We start from the raw sequence: 17,513 nt of genomic DNA on the forward strand, positions 1-17,513 counted from the left end.
AAATTATTATTTAACATTGCCCTTATGTCCCTGTTGAATAGTTCCAGAGACCATGAACACACAACAACACAACATATCGTTGTGACGGTGTATATGACAGAGGTGACATGCCTGGTTTCAGCTTGTGGCTCCATCACCCAAAGTTCAAACTGAGCATGCACACTCACATTGGATTAACAAGCTCTTACGTAACTGCCTATCTATAGTGTGTTACAGATTATACATCATCAATGCAAATGCATCAAAACAATCAAATCAGCATTATTGAGCAAAATGTGCCAAATGATCATTTATCATTATCTGCACTTTCTGCAGGTTCTGGACCAGCCATCATCCCGATACACATTTGGAGAAAAGCAATTAAAACAAAGCCAAATGTTGCGTCAGGGCATGTTTCCCACCTCATCCGCTTTTATCACGGATGTAGGACTGCGTGTGTAGATTAGATGCTGCACAGCGGTCAGTATTTGACCTGTGTAAATGGAGGTGAAGGACTCCACTCATGCCAGGCGGGGGGGAAAAACCGTGCGCTCCACTCCACCGAGCGCACAGAGCGCAAATCCGAGCCATCTGACACGGAGGATTTGTAGGTTTAGGCGAAACTCGTACCCCCCTCCTCTGTTAGATTAAATACCGTGGCTTCTATGTATAGTTTCTCACTATGTTTACGGCGCGGAACATGTGCGGAGCGCGCGTCCTGTGCGCAGCAGCCAACACCTGGAGCAGCCTGCTGCTGTGAGACTGTTTGGGGAGGATTGGGGACTGAGGGCACCATGCACACGGATGTCGTGCTAATCAACCTGGTGCTGGTGCTTTGGATGCTCGGTGTGTCCGGGATGACGAGTCCGAGGGGACAAACACTGGAGCCACACAGACACTGCAGGTGAGTGAAGGGAAGGCATGGCTGACTTTTGATTCTATGCGTAAACGGATAATGGTCATTTTAATCAATTATAGCGCGCGTAAAATCGATATATTTACACTTCTACCAAAAGGGTTGAGGAGGTTTCATGACAATTGGAGCTATTTCTTATATTATACTTACAAAGAGTATGCTCTGAAAACAAATGTGTGTTTAGGACATGGTAAGTGGCAGATCCTTCTTCATTCTAAAAGCTGATTAAGATATGAGCAAGAAAGAAAGAAGAACACTGAACCAAAGAGACAGATTATTCTTGAGCATTGCAAACTGTAATTGCTTTTGATGCATGGCTAACTTTTGATGCTATGCATACAGCTGAAAATTGTCATTTTAATTAATTGAAGCCTGCTTTAACTTCCAACTTCTATCAAAAGAGGTTAAGAGGCTCCATGGAATTAGAATGTCTCTTTACAACAGGTATAAGTGTTTGGGGTGTGATAAATTAACTATTCCAGTTTTTCATTCCAATTATCATCATTCCAAAAATACATCTTCATTTAAGGTAAGCCTACAAGCTGATCTGTGTTTTTAAACAAAAATATGGGTAATAGAGAAAGACAGAAATAAATTGAACTATAGAGAAAGTTGGAAACAGCAGTTGAACTCTGAGTCTCTCCCTCTTTTCTCTGTTGTTTTGGGGGTCCTCAAACATCATGGTCTCTCCTGAGACAAGCCGATGCCTGCTTTAACACCATCTGACCCCTCATTGTGACAAAAAAACTATTTTTCTTGTGAAAGCTGTGAAAGTGAGGACCATGCGATGAGGTTGAAAGCTGGTGAACAGACCTTGAGTCGAGATTATTGGTATCGGGCCAACTGTTGGCCCTCGTGACTGATTTCTCGTTCGTCACTTCCCAGAGTTGGGTTATGAAATTAGCACATGACATTGTGACATTTGGTTATAAGTCAGCAAGAGGGCAGCCTCTCTCCCGTTGTTGGTATCCATGATGATGTAATGTCATTTATTCAGATTTAGGGATTGCATCGGTTTGACATTGGCTCCGTAAAGCTTCTGTCTGCAAGTAATGACTGGAGAAATATCTGCTAATAAATCTGTGATATGTATCTGGGTACAGGTATGGACTGGATTAACCGGTCAGATGTTCAGTTCCTTTCAGTAAAACAGCATGGTTATCACATGAGTAAATAAAATTGTATTTTATAAGCATTATATTGCTAAACCAATATTATATGGAAATCATGTTGCCAAGGCAATCATGTTGCCTTACATTTGTATTACATGTTCTTTGGCTTATTCAGCATCATCACTGTAGGATAGAAACATCATCTACTGTGCTTTTTACACTTTTCTCAAATCTGTGTCCAACTGTAAATGTGAAATATCTTCTACAATAGATTTTATTGTGGCCATTCAGCTTTCTGTGTGAAAGCCACAACTCAGCAGACGACTTACAGAGTTGCAGCTCTAGCAGTAAATTGAATGTCAAATTGAAAAACCTGTTAAAGCTACTCAACTCTGCAACCATTATCATTTTATAATCAATATAATTTTGCTAAGAAAAGTTGTATTTGTTTTCCAAATATCATAATTTTGAATTTGTCTAACATACTCATAGTGCTGACCAGGCGTTTGTGTGATGATTGGCAGAAATTTAATGTAGAATAAGCCTCATGATGTTTTCACTAGTTTGTTTCACCTAAATTATATGAATTGTAGTTTTCTTTACCCCAGAAAAGGCCCTTTATATTTAAATACTTTATATTTACATGGAGGGGGTCCTCTCTACGGAGGCCGCCATGTTTTTTACATTAGTCCAGACTGGACAAACTAAACACCTTTTGAGTTTTTATGACAATTAAAGGCTACCACAGGTTCTTTTTCATGTTTGGAAGGAGAGGGTGAGGTGAGGGGTGTTCAGCTGCAACATGAAACTTCACCACTAGATATCACTTAATTCTACACACTGTACCTTTAAGTAACATGAGCTCTCTTTATTTCGAAATTTATTTGACTTACATGAGAGGTAATAGAAGAACTTTCCTGATTTGATCCAACCTTTAAAGGTGTTTTTCTACCTCTTGGTGACACAGGTATCAAACTTATTAAGCTCTCGAAATATATAATACAAAGAATGATAAATACTGGGGGACTGCTGTTGTTTCGATCAAACCATAGTGTACCGCATCAGCTATGCACCAACACCTTCCAGTCCAATAACAATGGCCCAAGAACTCTTGGACATCGCGTCAAAGACTGGATCTGTCTCCTCTATCAATGTCTTCTCTTCGCTGATGCGATGTAGCATCAGAGCAGAGCTCGCCTACATGCTCGGCAATCAAAGCTCCATTTTTAGCTGACTGCAACAAAAGGTGACGTGTGCCTGGTGAGAAAAATCACTCACTCTGATTATGTAACACGTCCCCTGAGTGTGTTAATGTGCTTTCTGAGTTATTGCCATTGTTGTGGCTCTGGCAGAGGTTAGCCGGGCGGAAGGAAGGCCAGCAATTTAACAGCACTGTTAGTTAACCACAAATGTAAAACTTTTACATCTGTTGAAAGATAAGATGTTAGTTCTAAGAAGCTTAGTTGACGTGACTTGTTGAAAGTTGGGATTTACTCAATTAAGTTAAGCCTTGTTTTATTGAGGTTTGATGGATGGTTTGTTCAGGTTTTTCTGTTATTAGAAAATCAAAAACAGATGTATATAATCTGGGACATTCCTGCACAACTGTCAGGGGGGATTCCTACTTGTTACACTTCTTGGAGGCAAGCTGCATTAAAACATTCGGTGTCCTCAAGTCAACTTGAGGTTCAAAGGCCATGAAGCAAACCAGACGGTGCCCTGACAGCTGATCAGCTTTTTGACCTCACCGTGTCAATCAGATGCTTAATCGTTCCCAGTATCACTGCATCCAAGCTGATGAGTTAAAGCAAAAGTGCTGCGACTGCAGCTTAGAAAACACTGGTCTAACCTTCCAGCTCCAAAGAGTGAACCTTCCCAAATATGCCTTTGTAATTCTTCAACATGTGACAGTTGGTGTCAGTACTCTCTGTGAAGGTGATGGACAGATGCAACAGCAGTCAGCCAAGACTACCACTGAATACAATCGATAACTTATGCCATTTTCAACAATGCAGGGGATTCTCCAGCACAACAATCCAGAAATCTCATTTGAATCTCATTGTCTTTCCAAGATGACGTCTCCGTCCATGTCTCCATGTGTATGGCTCCTGTTTTTCATCATTACATATTTGTTTTATTTTGATACTTTAGTTTTGCGTCTGTTCCGTGTTAGAAATGTTATCAACAGGCCCACTCGCTCACGGTGAATCCTCTGGGTAATGTCCTGCTGTGTTCTCACATGGGCTCATTCTGACATTATCTGGAGTTTTTACTAGGGGGGGTGGCAGGAGAAAATGTGTCCAAATTCCACTTAGTCTAACAGCAGGAGAACAGGTTTGCTGTGACAAATGCATTGTTCAAAAAGATTACACTGAGGAAGGAATGCTCTCATTGTGCACCCACACACGTAGGCATGCATTACTACCTTGATGAAATACTGCTCCAACAACGTCAGACCAGGTTCAAGATAATGTGACTGACTATACATTTCAGACCAATATGTCATGGATGTGTAGATAGAAGTGCATTTGCTATTTAAACAACACTGGATTGAAAAGTGACAACAGTTTATAACCATCATTACAATAACCATTACCCCATATATATACCCATTGGTCAGCAGCATTTTGGATGATCAAGTGATGTCATTCTCTTTATCCACTACTTGCCATTTATATAATTGAACAGAAACGCTAGACGATGTGTGGCTGAGATATTTTTCCTCTGAAGTGTAATTTTCCCTCAAAATGCACGAGGAGGGCCTCTAAATGCATTGTGTATTTTATATTTCCAATTTGGACTCATGAACATTGCACTGCTTTTAGGCCGATAAAGTGCAGGACATGCAAGCATGTGCTATGTGGTCCAAACGTCTGAGACAACGTTCCCATTTACTTCAGTGAGAAATGGGTCAGGAGGAGAGGGTATTCTTCTTCACCTGCAGATCATACAAAGAAGTTGTTCAACACATCTGGAAGGCAGGCATCACTCTTACAAGCCGATGTACTCGGTGGAGTGTTTACTGTTCTTTAATAAGCTGCCTGAACGGTCTTTTCCTCTTCACTGCTGTGTGGTGTTTGGAGATTATTGTGATTATTTTAATTAGACTTTTAAATCCTACCAGCATCACTCACCTCCAACAAAACGACAAACAAAATGACATCTGTTATGACGGACCTCTAGTGAACCACAGGTCTTGGAACTGAAAGGAATCATCTTGTCATTTCATCACCCTCATGATGTAAAAGCTTTGTTGTAAAAAATATAGACACATCTTGTGCTACAATGACTGTTACACAATAAGCAGGCAAGCTATGCTATTATATTGTTGTTTTTTGAAACTGCTACAGATGCAGATTAAACTGAGAAGTCTGAAAATATTAACACTCACAAACTCTTATTGATTGGGTCTTTTCAGTCATGACTTAACATTTGCTGATTCGTCATGCTCCTATCACATGGAAAATCAATTACAAGAGAAGCTGACCCTGTTTTCTTTACAAACAAGTGTCGTGCAGTTAAATTCTGTATTTTACAATGATACAACTTCTTACATGTGAAGGATATGAGCTACTATTCAAGCAACTCCCGGGTACTCATGCCCAGGGTCCTTTGAGGTCATTCTTTTGTTTGATTTTTTTGCGAGATTGCGAGTTATTTTGATGCAATTGATGCATGTTTTGTTCAGCATTTCCGAGTTATCTGGTGTGTTTTAGATGCTTAGCGTTGCATCATCAGCAAAACGCATATTTCTCATTACTTTGAGTGGAGTTGTTTCCCCTCTCATGTCGCCTGGAGCTCACTGCAGCTGTGATGACTCAATACTGAGATTCTCCATGTGATAGGTTATACAAATCAAAACAATGATGCTAATAATGTTATCTAATATCCCACAGACATCTGGGGAGATAGTGGAGATTATCTTGTTTCCTCAGGCTTAACGTATTTGAAGCACACACTCTCATCAGATCCGTATCCACGCATCACTCAACCTTCAGGTGTTAAAACAACCCTCACCTTGAGGGAATTTGATTTTATGTGATTCCTCCTCTTTTATTAACTGTTGCATCTTAGTAGTTTATAAAAAAAAATGAAAACACTTCCAAAGTCTCTTTTTTCATTTTAAAGATTACTTTCAAAGGTTTACCCAACTTAGCTTGAGTGCCGTTTAAACATTGCATAATATTTTTGGGAAATTACATAATGTGTTTTTCCCCCTTTCAGATCGAAAAGAGAAATGTCTCTGATGCAAGAATCGGGGCGCAAGATTGGCAGGTATGTGGGGTTTTTTTTTTAGTTCAATTAGAACGATAACAGAGACGAGACAAAAGAGTATATTGAAGATTAAAGCAGCATGACTGGACTTAAAGGCACATGATCACATTTTAATCACATTATTGTGTGCAGTATCTCGAGAGGAGGAGGATGGGACGCTTCTGGGTATCCTACTAAGCCCAATATAATCCATTCTTATCCTTCAGACTTATGAAGTTCATATGTAGGGTTAGGATTCAGTATATACTCTGTAGTGCTGTCGAAAAATTGAACAAAAAATGAAGGTGGATGATTTATATCAAATGTGTATTTATATTCATAAGCTTTTTGTGTGGCATACAAAAGCGCTGCAGCACATTGCTGTGGTGGCAGTGACAGCAAGAGATGTTTGGGTTGTTCACTGTCTGCAATAGCTACTTCCGCCAGATGTAGGTAGTCTGCGTGAATGTGAGGTAATCTGCCTCAAAGCACTAAGGCCGAATTCTGAATTTAATTATGACCCAGACTTTGAAAAACAGAGTCTACAGATGTGCCGGCACAGATGTAATATGAGCTAGATGCCAACATTAGCATGCAAACATGCACACACTGAAAATACTACCAAGCTGATGTTAGTGAGGTGTAATGGTTACCATGTTCACCATCTCAGCCTTCACACCACATTTTCGTTTGAACTCAAGTGTAAAGATTGATTTTTGCTCCTGAGTGAAGGTTGTGCATTTAAACTCTTGATTAAAAGACAAACATTATATCAATATATATGTTGAAAGTAAAATGGCATAAAGTGTTTCAAAATGCAATGATTGTGCAAAAACATGGACTGGAAAAAACTTGCTGCACATTTAAGTCTAAAATGCTAAATAAACTCTCAAACTGTTGTTTCCCACTAGCCCCATATTCAAGAGGAGTCCAGATATGACTAAAGCCTGGGGCACAAAGTCAGAGCAGCTGCTGAGGATAGACGACCACGACTTTACGATGCGACCGGGATTTGGAGGTAAGGAGCTTCATCTTTCAGTTTCGATCACTTGTCATGCAGGCAGCCATTAGACTACCTCCTCTATCCAAATATTCTTTTAATTCGGCGTCCAAACAAGTTAATAGCCACAATCTATTATTCTTTTAGACTTTACGCTAAACATCTACCTATATAATTTGGTCTATACACACGTCTAAAGTGCTTGTATTCAATTCATACACAGTGTCCAGCACTGGCTTGTAAAGATGACGTAACCAGAGTAGGATTATGTCTGAGTCACGCTGCCATGGGCCAGCGATTAATTACCAAGCGGTCGCTGTCTGTAGCTTTGGTTTTTCGATAACTCCAATCTTAATCTGCCACATTAGCAGGGCTGAAAGCCTGAGTCTGTGTCCTTTTTAAACTCTCACACTTGTATTCCCTCCGTACATTTAAAATCTCAGATTGGAGGTCTTGTAATGCCTTCACCCAGCAGGCTTTGATACGTCTTTACTGCTGTTAAACAGGAACATTTAAGCCGGATGGAGTCTGATTAGTTACTGAAGGTTTCTGTGTTAAACTGTCTTTAATCTTAAAGTGCATAGTATGGATAGAGAAAGATGACTTACAGACAGGATCTCTGGAGCTCTTGTTCACCTCTCTTATTGAGGTGGACACAATCTGCTCTCTGAGCTCTGCAGGCAGCTCCTTCCACCTCTGACATCCATTTTCAGGAGTGGCGTGCTGCAGCCGCTAGTACCGCCTCCCGTAGACCAAAGACATGCAGAGGGGTTAGGTTAACTGGAGACTCTAAATCAGTGGTCACCAGTAGTTACATAGATGATGGATGGAAGCATCTTCAGCTGTGAGCGCTTGTATAGACAAATGGTGAGTGTATATAATCAAATCATGTTGAATCAGTTGAGTATACAGGTTGACTCTGGTCAAGGTTTAGAAACATCTCAAAGATGATGAATGAGAGTACAGGGTTCTTTTTTTTTCATTTACTATATATTTAACAAAATGAACTTTTTCAGGGACAGTATTTTACATCCAACAGAATTATATAGCTGAACAACACTTAACCTTACTTTTTAATGATATATGAATAGGAGGTTGTGGGAGCAGGGTTTAATTAGATGTTCATAGAAACAAAAGACCTATCTACCAATGTTATGGAATTTTCAAAGACACTGTCTGTTGTCCTCTCTGGGGCATAGTGCAACAGGCTGTTGTGTTTGGGAAGTGCAAGAGCTTGGAGAAGGTCAAAGGCTTCACTCCCTCGACATCACAGATATGAGACTGTGTAAGCAGGCAATGCTGTCTCCATAACTGGAAAATACATTTGATTGAAAGTGTGACTGCAGGAAAGCAGACTTCAGAATATGAGAGAGCATCATGCACATATGTTGTGTGGATGAATTCCGATTTTCTCCTCGGCCGAGCTTCAATAAATATTTCAGCATAAGACATCAAAGGGCTCCTGAACACTTTCTTCACTGATGAGTCGACCATTGATCAGCAGATTTTCCACAAAAATCAACACTAAAACAACAAGCTGAATGAGACTAACTACTACAGTCCAAGTTGTGTGCTCACAAAACAATGTTTGAAACAGCACAAATAAGGAAAAAGTAAAAAAAAAACGTATACTACAATGCACTCTACCGTCAATTAGGATTAGGGTATACTCACTCTGTGCCATTTCTGTTTTGAAATCTGCACCCAACTGCTTTTATGGGGATTTGGATGAAAGACAGCAGAAGTTGTTGTTGGATGCAAAGGGTTTGGCTTAAAAAGGAACTATGACCTCTAAATAAACAGATAATCCAGACAGTTCTGAATTAGGCAGTTGGGTTACATCTGCACTTTCTCCATCCATTGATGTCTTTTATAATAATGCCCATGTGAGCTGCTCTGAATACACGGTGATGCATCTTTCCCTAGGCCCTGCAGTCCCAGTTGGAGTGGACGTGCAGGTTGAAAGTCTGGATGCAATTTCAGAGGTTGATATGGTATGTCTGGACCGAGCTGTGAGTAACACTTTACTGCTTATGTGGTCCGTCAATAACAAACTGAAGCACACATGTGTTTTTGTTTCAGGACTTCACAATGACCCTGTACCTGAGACACTACTGGAAAGATGAACGCCTGTCCTTCAGAAGCAATAAAAACCAGAGCATGACTTTTGATGGCCGACTGGTGAAGAAAATCTGGGTACCCGACATGTTTTTTGTCCACTCAAAGAAGTCCTTCACACATGACACCACGACTGACAATGTGATGCTGCGAGTTTACCCCGATGGCAAAGTCCTGTACAGCCTCAGGTAATTCCCACTGTCAGCAGGACTCAGCACTCAGCATGTATGAAACCACAGAGATCAGTTGTTAAGTCAGCACTGATTTAATAGGGATTGTCCGGACTCTGGGGAAACACATTTGCTTTCTTTCCAAGTGTGAGATGGATCTGCCAATAGTGGGACTATGTTTTGTGACTATTTCTTGGCAGCAGTGACTGTTGGTAGTTTCCCAGGGTCCCCTCAACAGTGAGGTTGCCAGGTTTGGTACATTCATCTCTGCACAATAATCCCAAAAAATTAATAAATAGATCAACATTCTCAGTGTCTCCTACATCGAGTGTAAAGAGATGTGTGATCATATTCACATTCATCATCACAAGCATGTCGCTGGATCCATATTTTAATACACAGATTGAAATCCTAATAGTGTCATATATATAATTTTATTAATTGGCCTTATTATGCATTGCACAGAGGGTGAAATTATCCCACAAATACGACAATTATCATAGATTTGGCAACAGAGACCAAAAAACAAGTTCGATTTCAGAGTAAAACAGAAAATAACAAGTTCAATGTTCTAACAATTGCAAGCTCAAATTCCTAACTGGAATAAAAATCTAAAAAGATTTGATTTCAGCTTTGTCTTGTGTTGTTTGTCATGCGGGGACAGGGCGCTCGTAGGATGAATTTCTGTCAGGCTCTCACACAGATTAAAGGGACAGTTCACTGAAAAGTGATAATTCACTCATTATCTACTCACCACTATGCCGATGGAGGGACGGTTGAAGTGTTTGAGTCCATAAAGCATTGCTGGAGACTCAGAAGTAAACTTGAAGTAACTGGTGACCAAGACTTCAGAGGTAATAAAACAACAGAAAAAACTGAACATGCCTCCATACTACTCGAGTGATGTCATCCAAGTGTCTGCAAGCCTTGACATTCATATTAGACTCGAAACAAGATAATTTACACCAAGTTTTAAGCCTTAAAGTACACTGAGATCTCCGCAAGGTGCATTCAAGGACCCTAGACACAACATCATGTAGCTAAGTCTGCTGGTTAAGCCACTTCCGGTGGACATGTACAAGACTCAGCAGATTTGTGACGCAGCCGTCACACACTGCCTACACATTCAATACAGCCTGGGCAAAACAAAGAAAACTAATTTAATTTATACAAACACTGTTCAGGTTATGTTAGTGTGCACTCAGGGATGTAATTGCCATTAGCCGTCCCGCCAAGACAAAGTGGCACCAGCTGCCACAGTTCAAGATGTGTATTTAAGGGGATAACATTCTGCTAATATTGGCCTCTTATACTGCTGAGCATGACCTAGTCATTCTGGTGAGCAGAACAAGGCTCAGGGCCAAGATAGTTGATTTTGTAATCCACATTACAGAGCTCTGCAGAGAGTAACAGCTGGCCAGCCATCTGCATCCTGTTCCGACTCATTCGCATATAGTGCTGCTTTTCTGTCAGACTGGCACAAACAAAATTTTTAATGACATCAACATTATAAAGACAGTATTGACCAGCTTTCACTATTTGATCTGAAACACCAAACGTGATTGTGAGGGACACATAACACAAGTGATAAATACAATGGTGTGTATAAAAACAGAGAAGGGATTTTGTGGCTATCAGAGATCCTGATCTTGATGTAGGTTGTAGTACATTCCTACCTGACGAATAGAAACTGAATGTATGAGAGAAGACTGATGGAGTATACTCATCACATGGCTGGGGTTTAATCTGTGTGGTGCTGGTTGGAGGTTTTTCCAGACTAAGGCAGATTGGCGAGTGAGGATGACAGTTCGCAGACCTCGCCTTCAGACCACGTAGTCCTCACTCGTCCTGTGAGCTGGATTATGTATTTTCATTTATCGTTACTGCGCTGAAATGCCAAATCTCTGCTGAAACCCCTGGCCCACATTATTATATGACTGTCCTGGAGGGTAGACATTCATCATAGGCTCATAAAGAAAAGACATTGGACACTATTTATAGTATTTATCTTGGTTGGTAATATTAAAGTGTATCTTTTTCACAACCCTGTCCAGTTGTTTTTTGTTGTTTTCAAATAAACTAGTCACTTTCTCACAATACTAATAGCAATGTTCAATATTCAATAATGGTGTGGCTTTACTCAAAGCTATTGAGCTAACAGTAAACAAGAATGACTTAAATGTGCACCTAACTGACTCAGGAATGGAGCATGGATGTTGGACCCCTTTAGAAAAATCTGCCACTGAGTTGAAGCCTGATTTGGATGTTACGTTGTTTAGACCATTTTTACCAAAGTAATTCTTCCATGAATTCTTCAGACTGACCTGCATTATAGGTATACATGTTGAAGAGCAACTGGGGGTTGTCCTTTCCAAGGCCTAAGAACTAAAACAAATTAAAGTCCAAACCAAACGTACTATTTTAGTGAGCCAATGACTCATTGGCATAATGCATTGCCAAGCATATTACCCAACCTGAACCATTAAGACTTAATGCCTAACCCTAACCCATATACGTTTTGAACAGTCCACTGAAAAAGAGAGAATTGGTCAAAATACCATCACTTTCCCAAAATGTCATCACCTGTAAGGTCTATATGCTTAAAATTGTCCTCACAAAGATATAAATACAAGTACACACACACACACACATGCGTGCACACACACACACACACACACACCCACATACAAACACAGTGACATCAGACACATCTTAAAATTCAGTAAAAACTACATAATTTGGTCTTCGTGAACACAATTGACGTGTGAAGTGTGAACGGACAAATTTAACAGTGTCCCCTTATGATTGGATGCCTCAGGTCAGATGTTAATAAAAGGTCTGAACAGAGCATAAGTGAAGTTATTAATTCTCTGGTTACATTTTTACATGACATCACTCCAGCTCAATTGTTTTGTCGTTACAGAGTGACGGTCACATCCATGTGCAGCATGGACCTGAGCCGCTTTCCTCTTGATACGCAAACATGCTCTTTGGAGATAGAGAGCTGTAAGTAACTGATTTTCCTCTCAGTTAAACACAAGCCGTGGTTTATTTCTCTTTCTGGCCTGATTCAACTCTGTGATTGTCACAAATGTAGAATTTGTACCATAGATGATTGAAGCTCTTTGTCTCATCAGATGCGTATACAGATGATGACCTGATGCTATACTGGAAAGAAGGGAACCGCTCACTGAACACAGACGAGAGAATTTCTCTCTCCCAGTTCCTCATCCAGGAGTTCCACACCACCAGCAGGCTGGCCTTCTACAGCAGCACAGGCACTGACAGAACCTTTGAATATAATTCTCTCACCTCTAAGGGCCTGAGCAGCTTCTAACTTCCTCTCCTCCCCAGGCTGGTACAACCGTCTGTACATCAACTTCACTCTGCGGCGTCACATCTTCTTCTTCCTGCTGCAGACCTACTTCCCCGCCACTCTGATGGTCATGCTGTCCTGGGTGTCCTTCTGGATCGACCGCAGGGCCGTCCCTGCCAGAGTACCGCTGGGTGAGCAGGCTCAGCCACCTTGTTGATAATCGGTGCCTCAGTCAGTCAGGTTGTAGCTGCTGAGTTGATGTGGACTCGATGTTTCTGACTTCTTAAATGAAACCCCACAGCTGACTAAGACAAAAGAAATCACATTTTCTTAATATCTGTTAATTTATCAATTCCACATTCTATTTCACACGCTCTAGGTATAACCACGGTGCTCACCATGTCCACCATCATCACTGGAGTCAACGCCTCCATGCCCAGGGTCTCCTACATCAAAGCTGTGGACATTTACCTCTGGGTCAGCTTTGTCTTTGTCTTCCTGTCTGTGATAGAGTACGCTGCGGTCAACTACCTGTCCACACTACAAGAGCGTAAGGAGAGAAAACTCAGAGAGAGGGTTGGTACCAATCACTCACCTCCATACTCATATATATCACATTGATGCAAATGTATGAAGTCACAGTTTAAAAGAACCAGAGTTTTAAGATTTTGACACCAGCCCCATGGTTCACTGGGCGATACAGCGTAGCCTGGTTTTTCAGTCTGTGAACTACTGTGGTCCTGAAATATCTCACCAAATCTTTAAATCTACAGTTAGCTACACCTGACACCATCATATGTGGACTAATGTTGCTTAATTTTTAAAGTGAAAGTATTTGTTTGACAGATTTTTATGTAATATATATGTAATATCGGGTAATGATACTGAAATAGTTGTTTTAGCAGCAGGTGGAGTTATAGGAAAATACTTTTTCAGCAGTGATGAATCTGATGGCTTGTTTTTCTCATCTTTGATTTTTACTGAAATATTGAATCATTTGAACACCCAGTGAAATTGAAGCATTTGGGAACTGTTTGAGAACAGAGGGGGAAGTACAATCAGGCATCTGAAATAAATTAACTCCTTTTTGAAAGACGTTAAAAGCCAAAATGGTTTGAAACCACTGAAAAAGTAATAAAAGCTGAGAAGTATAAAATAGCTTAAAAAAAAGGTAAAGGACAAGTACTTACATAAATAAAAATGAAATATTTAAGATTTTCAGGATTTGTACATTAAAACTAGTAAAGACAAGAGTGATGATTGACTTGTGACTGAACAGTTGTGGAGCCACTTTGAGAGCTTTGATTGAAAAATGAATGGTAAAGTAGTAAAAGTATATTTATTGAATTAAATATTACTGAAGTTAATAAGCTTTCTTCAGCCGCTGGTGGATGAAACTGTATAATTTTCAATATCGTGGTGTTTTTGCATGCAGTGCTGCAGTGGTCATCACAAAAATGCTATTTATTCAAATATTTCTATTCAAAGCGTTCTTACCATTAATAAATAATTTGATCAAATCTGTTTGGTGACAGTTTGAAATACAAGTTTCCAGACGTGGTGTTTTGGTCTGAAACCATGAATGTATACGTTGTCTTCTTGCAGCTGCTGTGTACGTGTGGGATGTCCCACCCTGGCATGATGTCTGTGAGCTACAGTGAGATGGATGTCAACACCACAGGGAACTATGGCATCCCTGAGGAGAACGGGGTGAAACGGGAGAGGATGCTGGTGCAGCTGGCGATGGGGACCGACCAGGTCACCGGCCATGTCAACTCTGGCAGCTACAGCGACGCGTGGATCGACACGCACGTCATCGACAAGTACTCCCGGGTCATTTTTCCTGGATCTTACATCCTCTTCAACATTATCTACTGGTCCATCTACTCCTAACACAGAGCGAAAGCAAACAGACCTACCTCTCCTGGAGAAAAGACACGTGCACTGTACGCGCACGTCCAGGCGTTTGTGAGAAACGGAACAGAAAAGTTGGACAGAGAGACCAGACGTGGCCCCAAGGTGGACGTGAAGCAGTCTAACAGGACCAAGTGAAGCTGAACCTTTAGTCAGCTAATCAAGACAACAACAATAATCCAATGTGGCTTCATCACAGTGCAGGGTATGTCCCACGATGACCAGGGACCAGCCATGGTTGGGGAACTTGAATTGAGCCGTTTTCTCAACTAGTTCCAAGCTTGTTAAACTCTTGTTAAAGGGCTTGAAACAACAGTAGTCCATCTGTAATATGTGGGAATCACTTCTTCTCCTGGCCTCATCCATTTGGCAGTTTCACTCTAGTTGCTTTTTAACTTTGTAGATACCATTCATGCTCATTTTATACCTACTTCCATTCATATTGTGTTTGCTACTGTTGTTTGTTGTATAAATGCAAAGCTATTAAAGCACAGGATTGCGTGATAGTGTGTGTTTTGGTATGTGTTACGACCCCGTGCTGGACTAGGGGAAAGGGGACATAAAACTAGACAAAAGCTGTGTCTCAAGTCAGGGGCCGCATCCTTTCAAGGACACGATTTACCTGGTCCCTGAAGGAGGCGTTCTTCTTGGGCCGCGTGCATTGCGAGGGCAGAACCGCAATGAGACGTTCTGGTCTGCAGAGGATTTCCATGATCGGGGAGTTGGACACGACAAGAGAGTTTTTAACATGTGCTCTGTTAGCTGTTGATTTGAAGCGCGATACATGAGCATTGGATATTTCTTCTCTTACCTCTTTGAAAATCAGTCTGTCTATGATGTGCAATGAATCATGGGATAGGTTTGGTCAGAAAGGATTCAGCTGTTAGAGGTGTACTATTTTATGTCGGTTTATTATTCTAATAATAATAATAACCTACACTGCAGACGTAATGTTTCCAGCTGTGTTTGTGTGTTTTTTGTTTTTTATCAGGATTTCACGAAAGATACTCAACCGATTGCCATGAATTTTTATTGAAGGGCCCGACCGAAGGAAGCATCCATTCAATTTTGGTGTGAATCCAATCAGATTGATATGTTTAGGAGACTGATATTTTTGAGTGTGTACAATTTGCTGCAGATCAAATAAAAATCAGGAGCTAGTGAATTGAAATGGGGTTTTATTAGGTGACTGTTGGGCCTTGGCGATAATAAACTCTCCACTGACTGCCTTTCTAATTAATCATGATTTAATGATTTAATGTTACATCCCATCAGTGTGTTTTGTGGGTTTACACTGTAGAGAGGCAAGAAGGTTCCCGGTTCGAATCCCAGTTCAGCTATGGTCTGAAAAAGGATAAGCAGTATAGATCATGTGAAATAATGCAGAGGGCAGACATCATTTGTTTATTTAATATGAGAATGTATTCATTTGTGTGACTGATGTGGTTAATTTGTCAGGACTGAAAGAAGTTCACAGCAACAAGTCGAACGGACCGGTGGAGAAGAGGATGGGAGAGAGGACTCAAAACTTTTCACTTCCAAGTCATCAGGAGTCAAAGCTGAAGTTTACATGAGTTTAACATCACTTTTTATTCATCTTCCCAGATGCTCTCAAAACTATTATGAAATAATTTGAGTCAGTTCGCTTTACTCACTGAGCTAAAGCAACATTTAGCCTTATCATTGCTGCTGTTGTTTCTCACTGTGATATCTTTTATATGAGTTGACACATGTCTATCAAATATGTAATAAAACGGTACATAGTACTCGGATGTGTGTTCACCTCTTAACACTAATCTCCAACTAGCATTTTTATTTCTAATTGGTTAAAATGTATGTATTCAAGCTTTTCTGGTACAACTGAATCTGAGCTTCACTTTTTCAGCATCTGCTCCTTGGGGATTTGTTCGTTATCCATAAGTCTGCAGCAACGATTAAAAGACAAATCTAGTCTGGCTCCAAATTCGACAAAAATGCAGAAGATTCAACACAAGCACAAGGTAGGTGTTCATATTTACAAATGGTTCCAGAACATCAGAGACTGGACTCTTCATCCGTCAGTGAAACACAGTGTCAGTCCATCCTTCAGCTGAATAACTGTCAGCATTACAGCGGGTGGAACTAAATAATCAATCTAGGGTAATAGCCACTGATTTCTTTCAAGCATCAAGTCTGGAAAGTCGTCATGTATACAGGCAGCATGTTGTAGGAAATGTGTCATGTCTCAGGCTTCAGGATATGGGATTGGCTGTCTCCTTCCTTTGGGTTCCTACTGGTGCGGTAGGTAAAAAAATCATTTTATCTACAGATAATTGATATGCAAATAAAGTTAAATAGATATTACATGCTTTAATAGGATCTATACATACAACACCATAGGAATAGTGGGACTTTTAAAAACCAGATTGAGATTTTTTTTTATTCATAACTATTTCACAAGGACATACCATGATTTCATAAGAATTCTGTTTATTCTATTTATCTTTTATTATTGTACAAAATTCTATCCAATCTATTTTGTATTATTTTCCTTCTTTAGTTTGCTTAGAAACTGTTTTAAACTATGTACTGTATCAAATTTATTTCTTTTTGTCTCTATCTTTTTACATTATTTTCAATGTCTCTGAACAGCACCTGGATTCCAAATGTGCCTTATAAATAAAACGTTCTTGCATTAAGTGACTCAGGCAGACGTTTTTGCATTATTCTGTGTAGGTGGAATACAAAGCAGTAT

The 17,513-nt window shown here is 40.3% G+C and overlaps 1 protein-coding gene across 1 annotated transcript; it reads left to right on the forward strand.

The window, feature by feature from the left end:
• The first annotated feature begins 530 nt into the window (after window positions 1–530).
• LOC109632413 (gamma-aminobutyric acid receptor subunit rho-1-like) lies at window positions 531–16,545 on the forward strand. The gene is made up of 10 exons (XM_020091669.2): window positions 531–883; window positions 6,232–6,282; window positions 7,173–7,279; window positions 9,188–9,255; window positions 9,344–9,567; window positions 12,473–12,555; window positions 12,687–12,827; window positions 12,904–13,056; window positions 13,245–13,441; window positions 14,471–16,545. Exons 1-10 carry the CDS (start codon window positions 645–647, stop codon window positions 14,756–14,758), a joined length of 1,551 nt encoding a protein of 516 aa, XP_019947228.2. The 5' UTR covers window positions 531–644; the 3' UTR covers window positions 14,759–16,545.
• The last annotated feature ends 968 nt before the right edge of the window (window positions 16,546–17,513 follow it).

This window comes from Paralichthys olivaceus, chromosome 19, assembly GCF_024713975.1.
Source record: "Paralichthys olivaceus isolate ysfri-2021 chromosome 19, ASM2471397v2, whole genome shotgun sequence".
In the NCBI taxonomy this organism is placed as follows: domain Eukaryota; kingdom Metazoa; phylum Chordata; class Actinopteri; order Pleuronectiformes; family Paralichthyidae; genus Paralichthys; species Paralichthys olivaceus.

Excerpts from the sequence above, each read along its gene's own strand:
- LOC109632413 (XM_020091669.2), top strand. The coding sequence starts at position 645 with ATGTATAGTTTCTCACTATGTTTACGGCGCGGAACATGTGCGGAGCGC. Across the intron at positions 7,280-9,187 it reads GATGCGACCGGGATTTGGAG|GCCCTGCAGTCCCAGTTGGA; the intron begins GTAAGGAGCTTC and ends ATCTTTCCCTAG. Across the intron at positions 13,442-14,470 it reads AGAGAAAACTCAGAGAGAGG|CTGCTGTGTACGTGTGGGAT; the intron begins GTTGGTACCAAT and ends GTCTTCTTGCAG.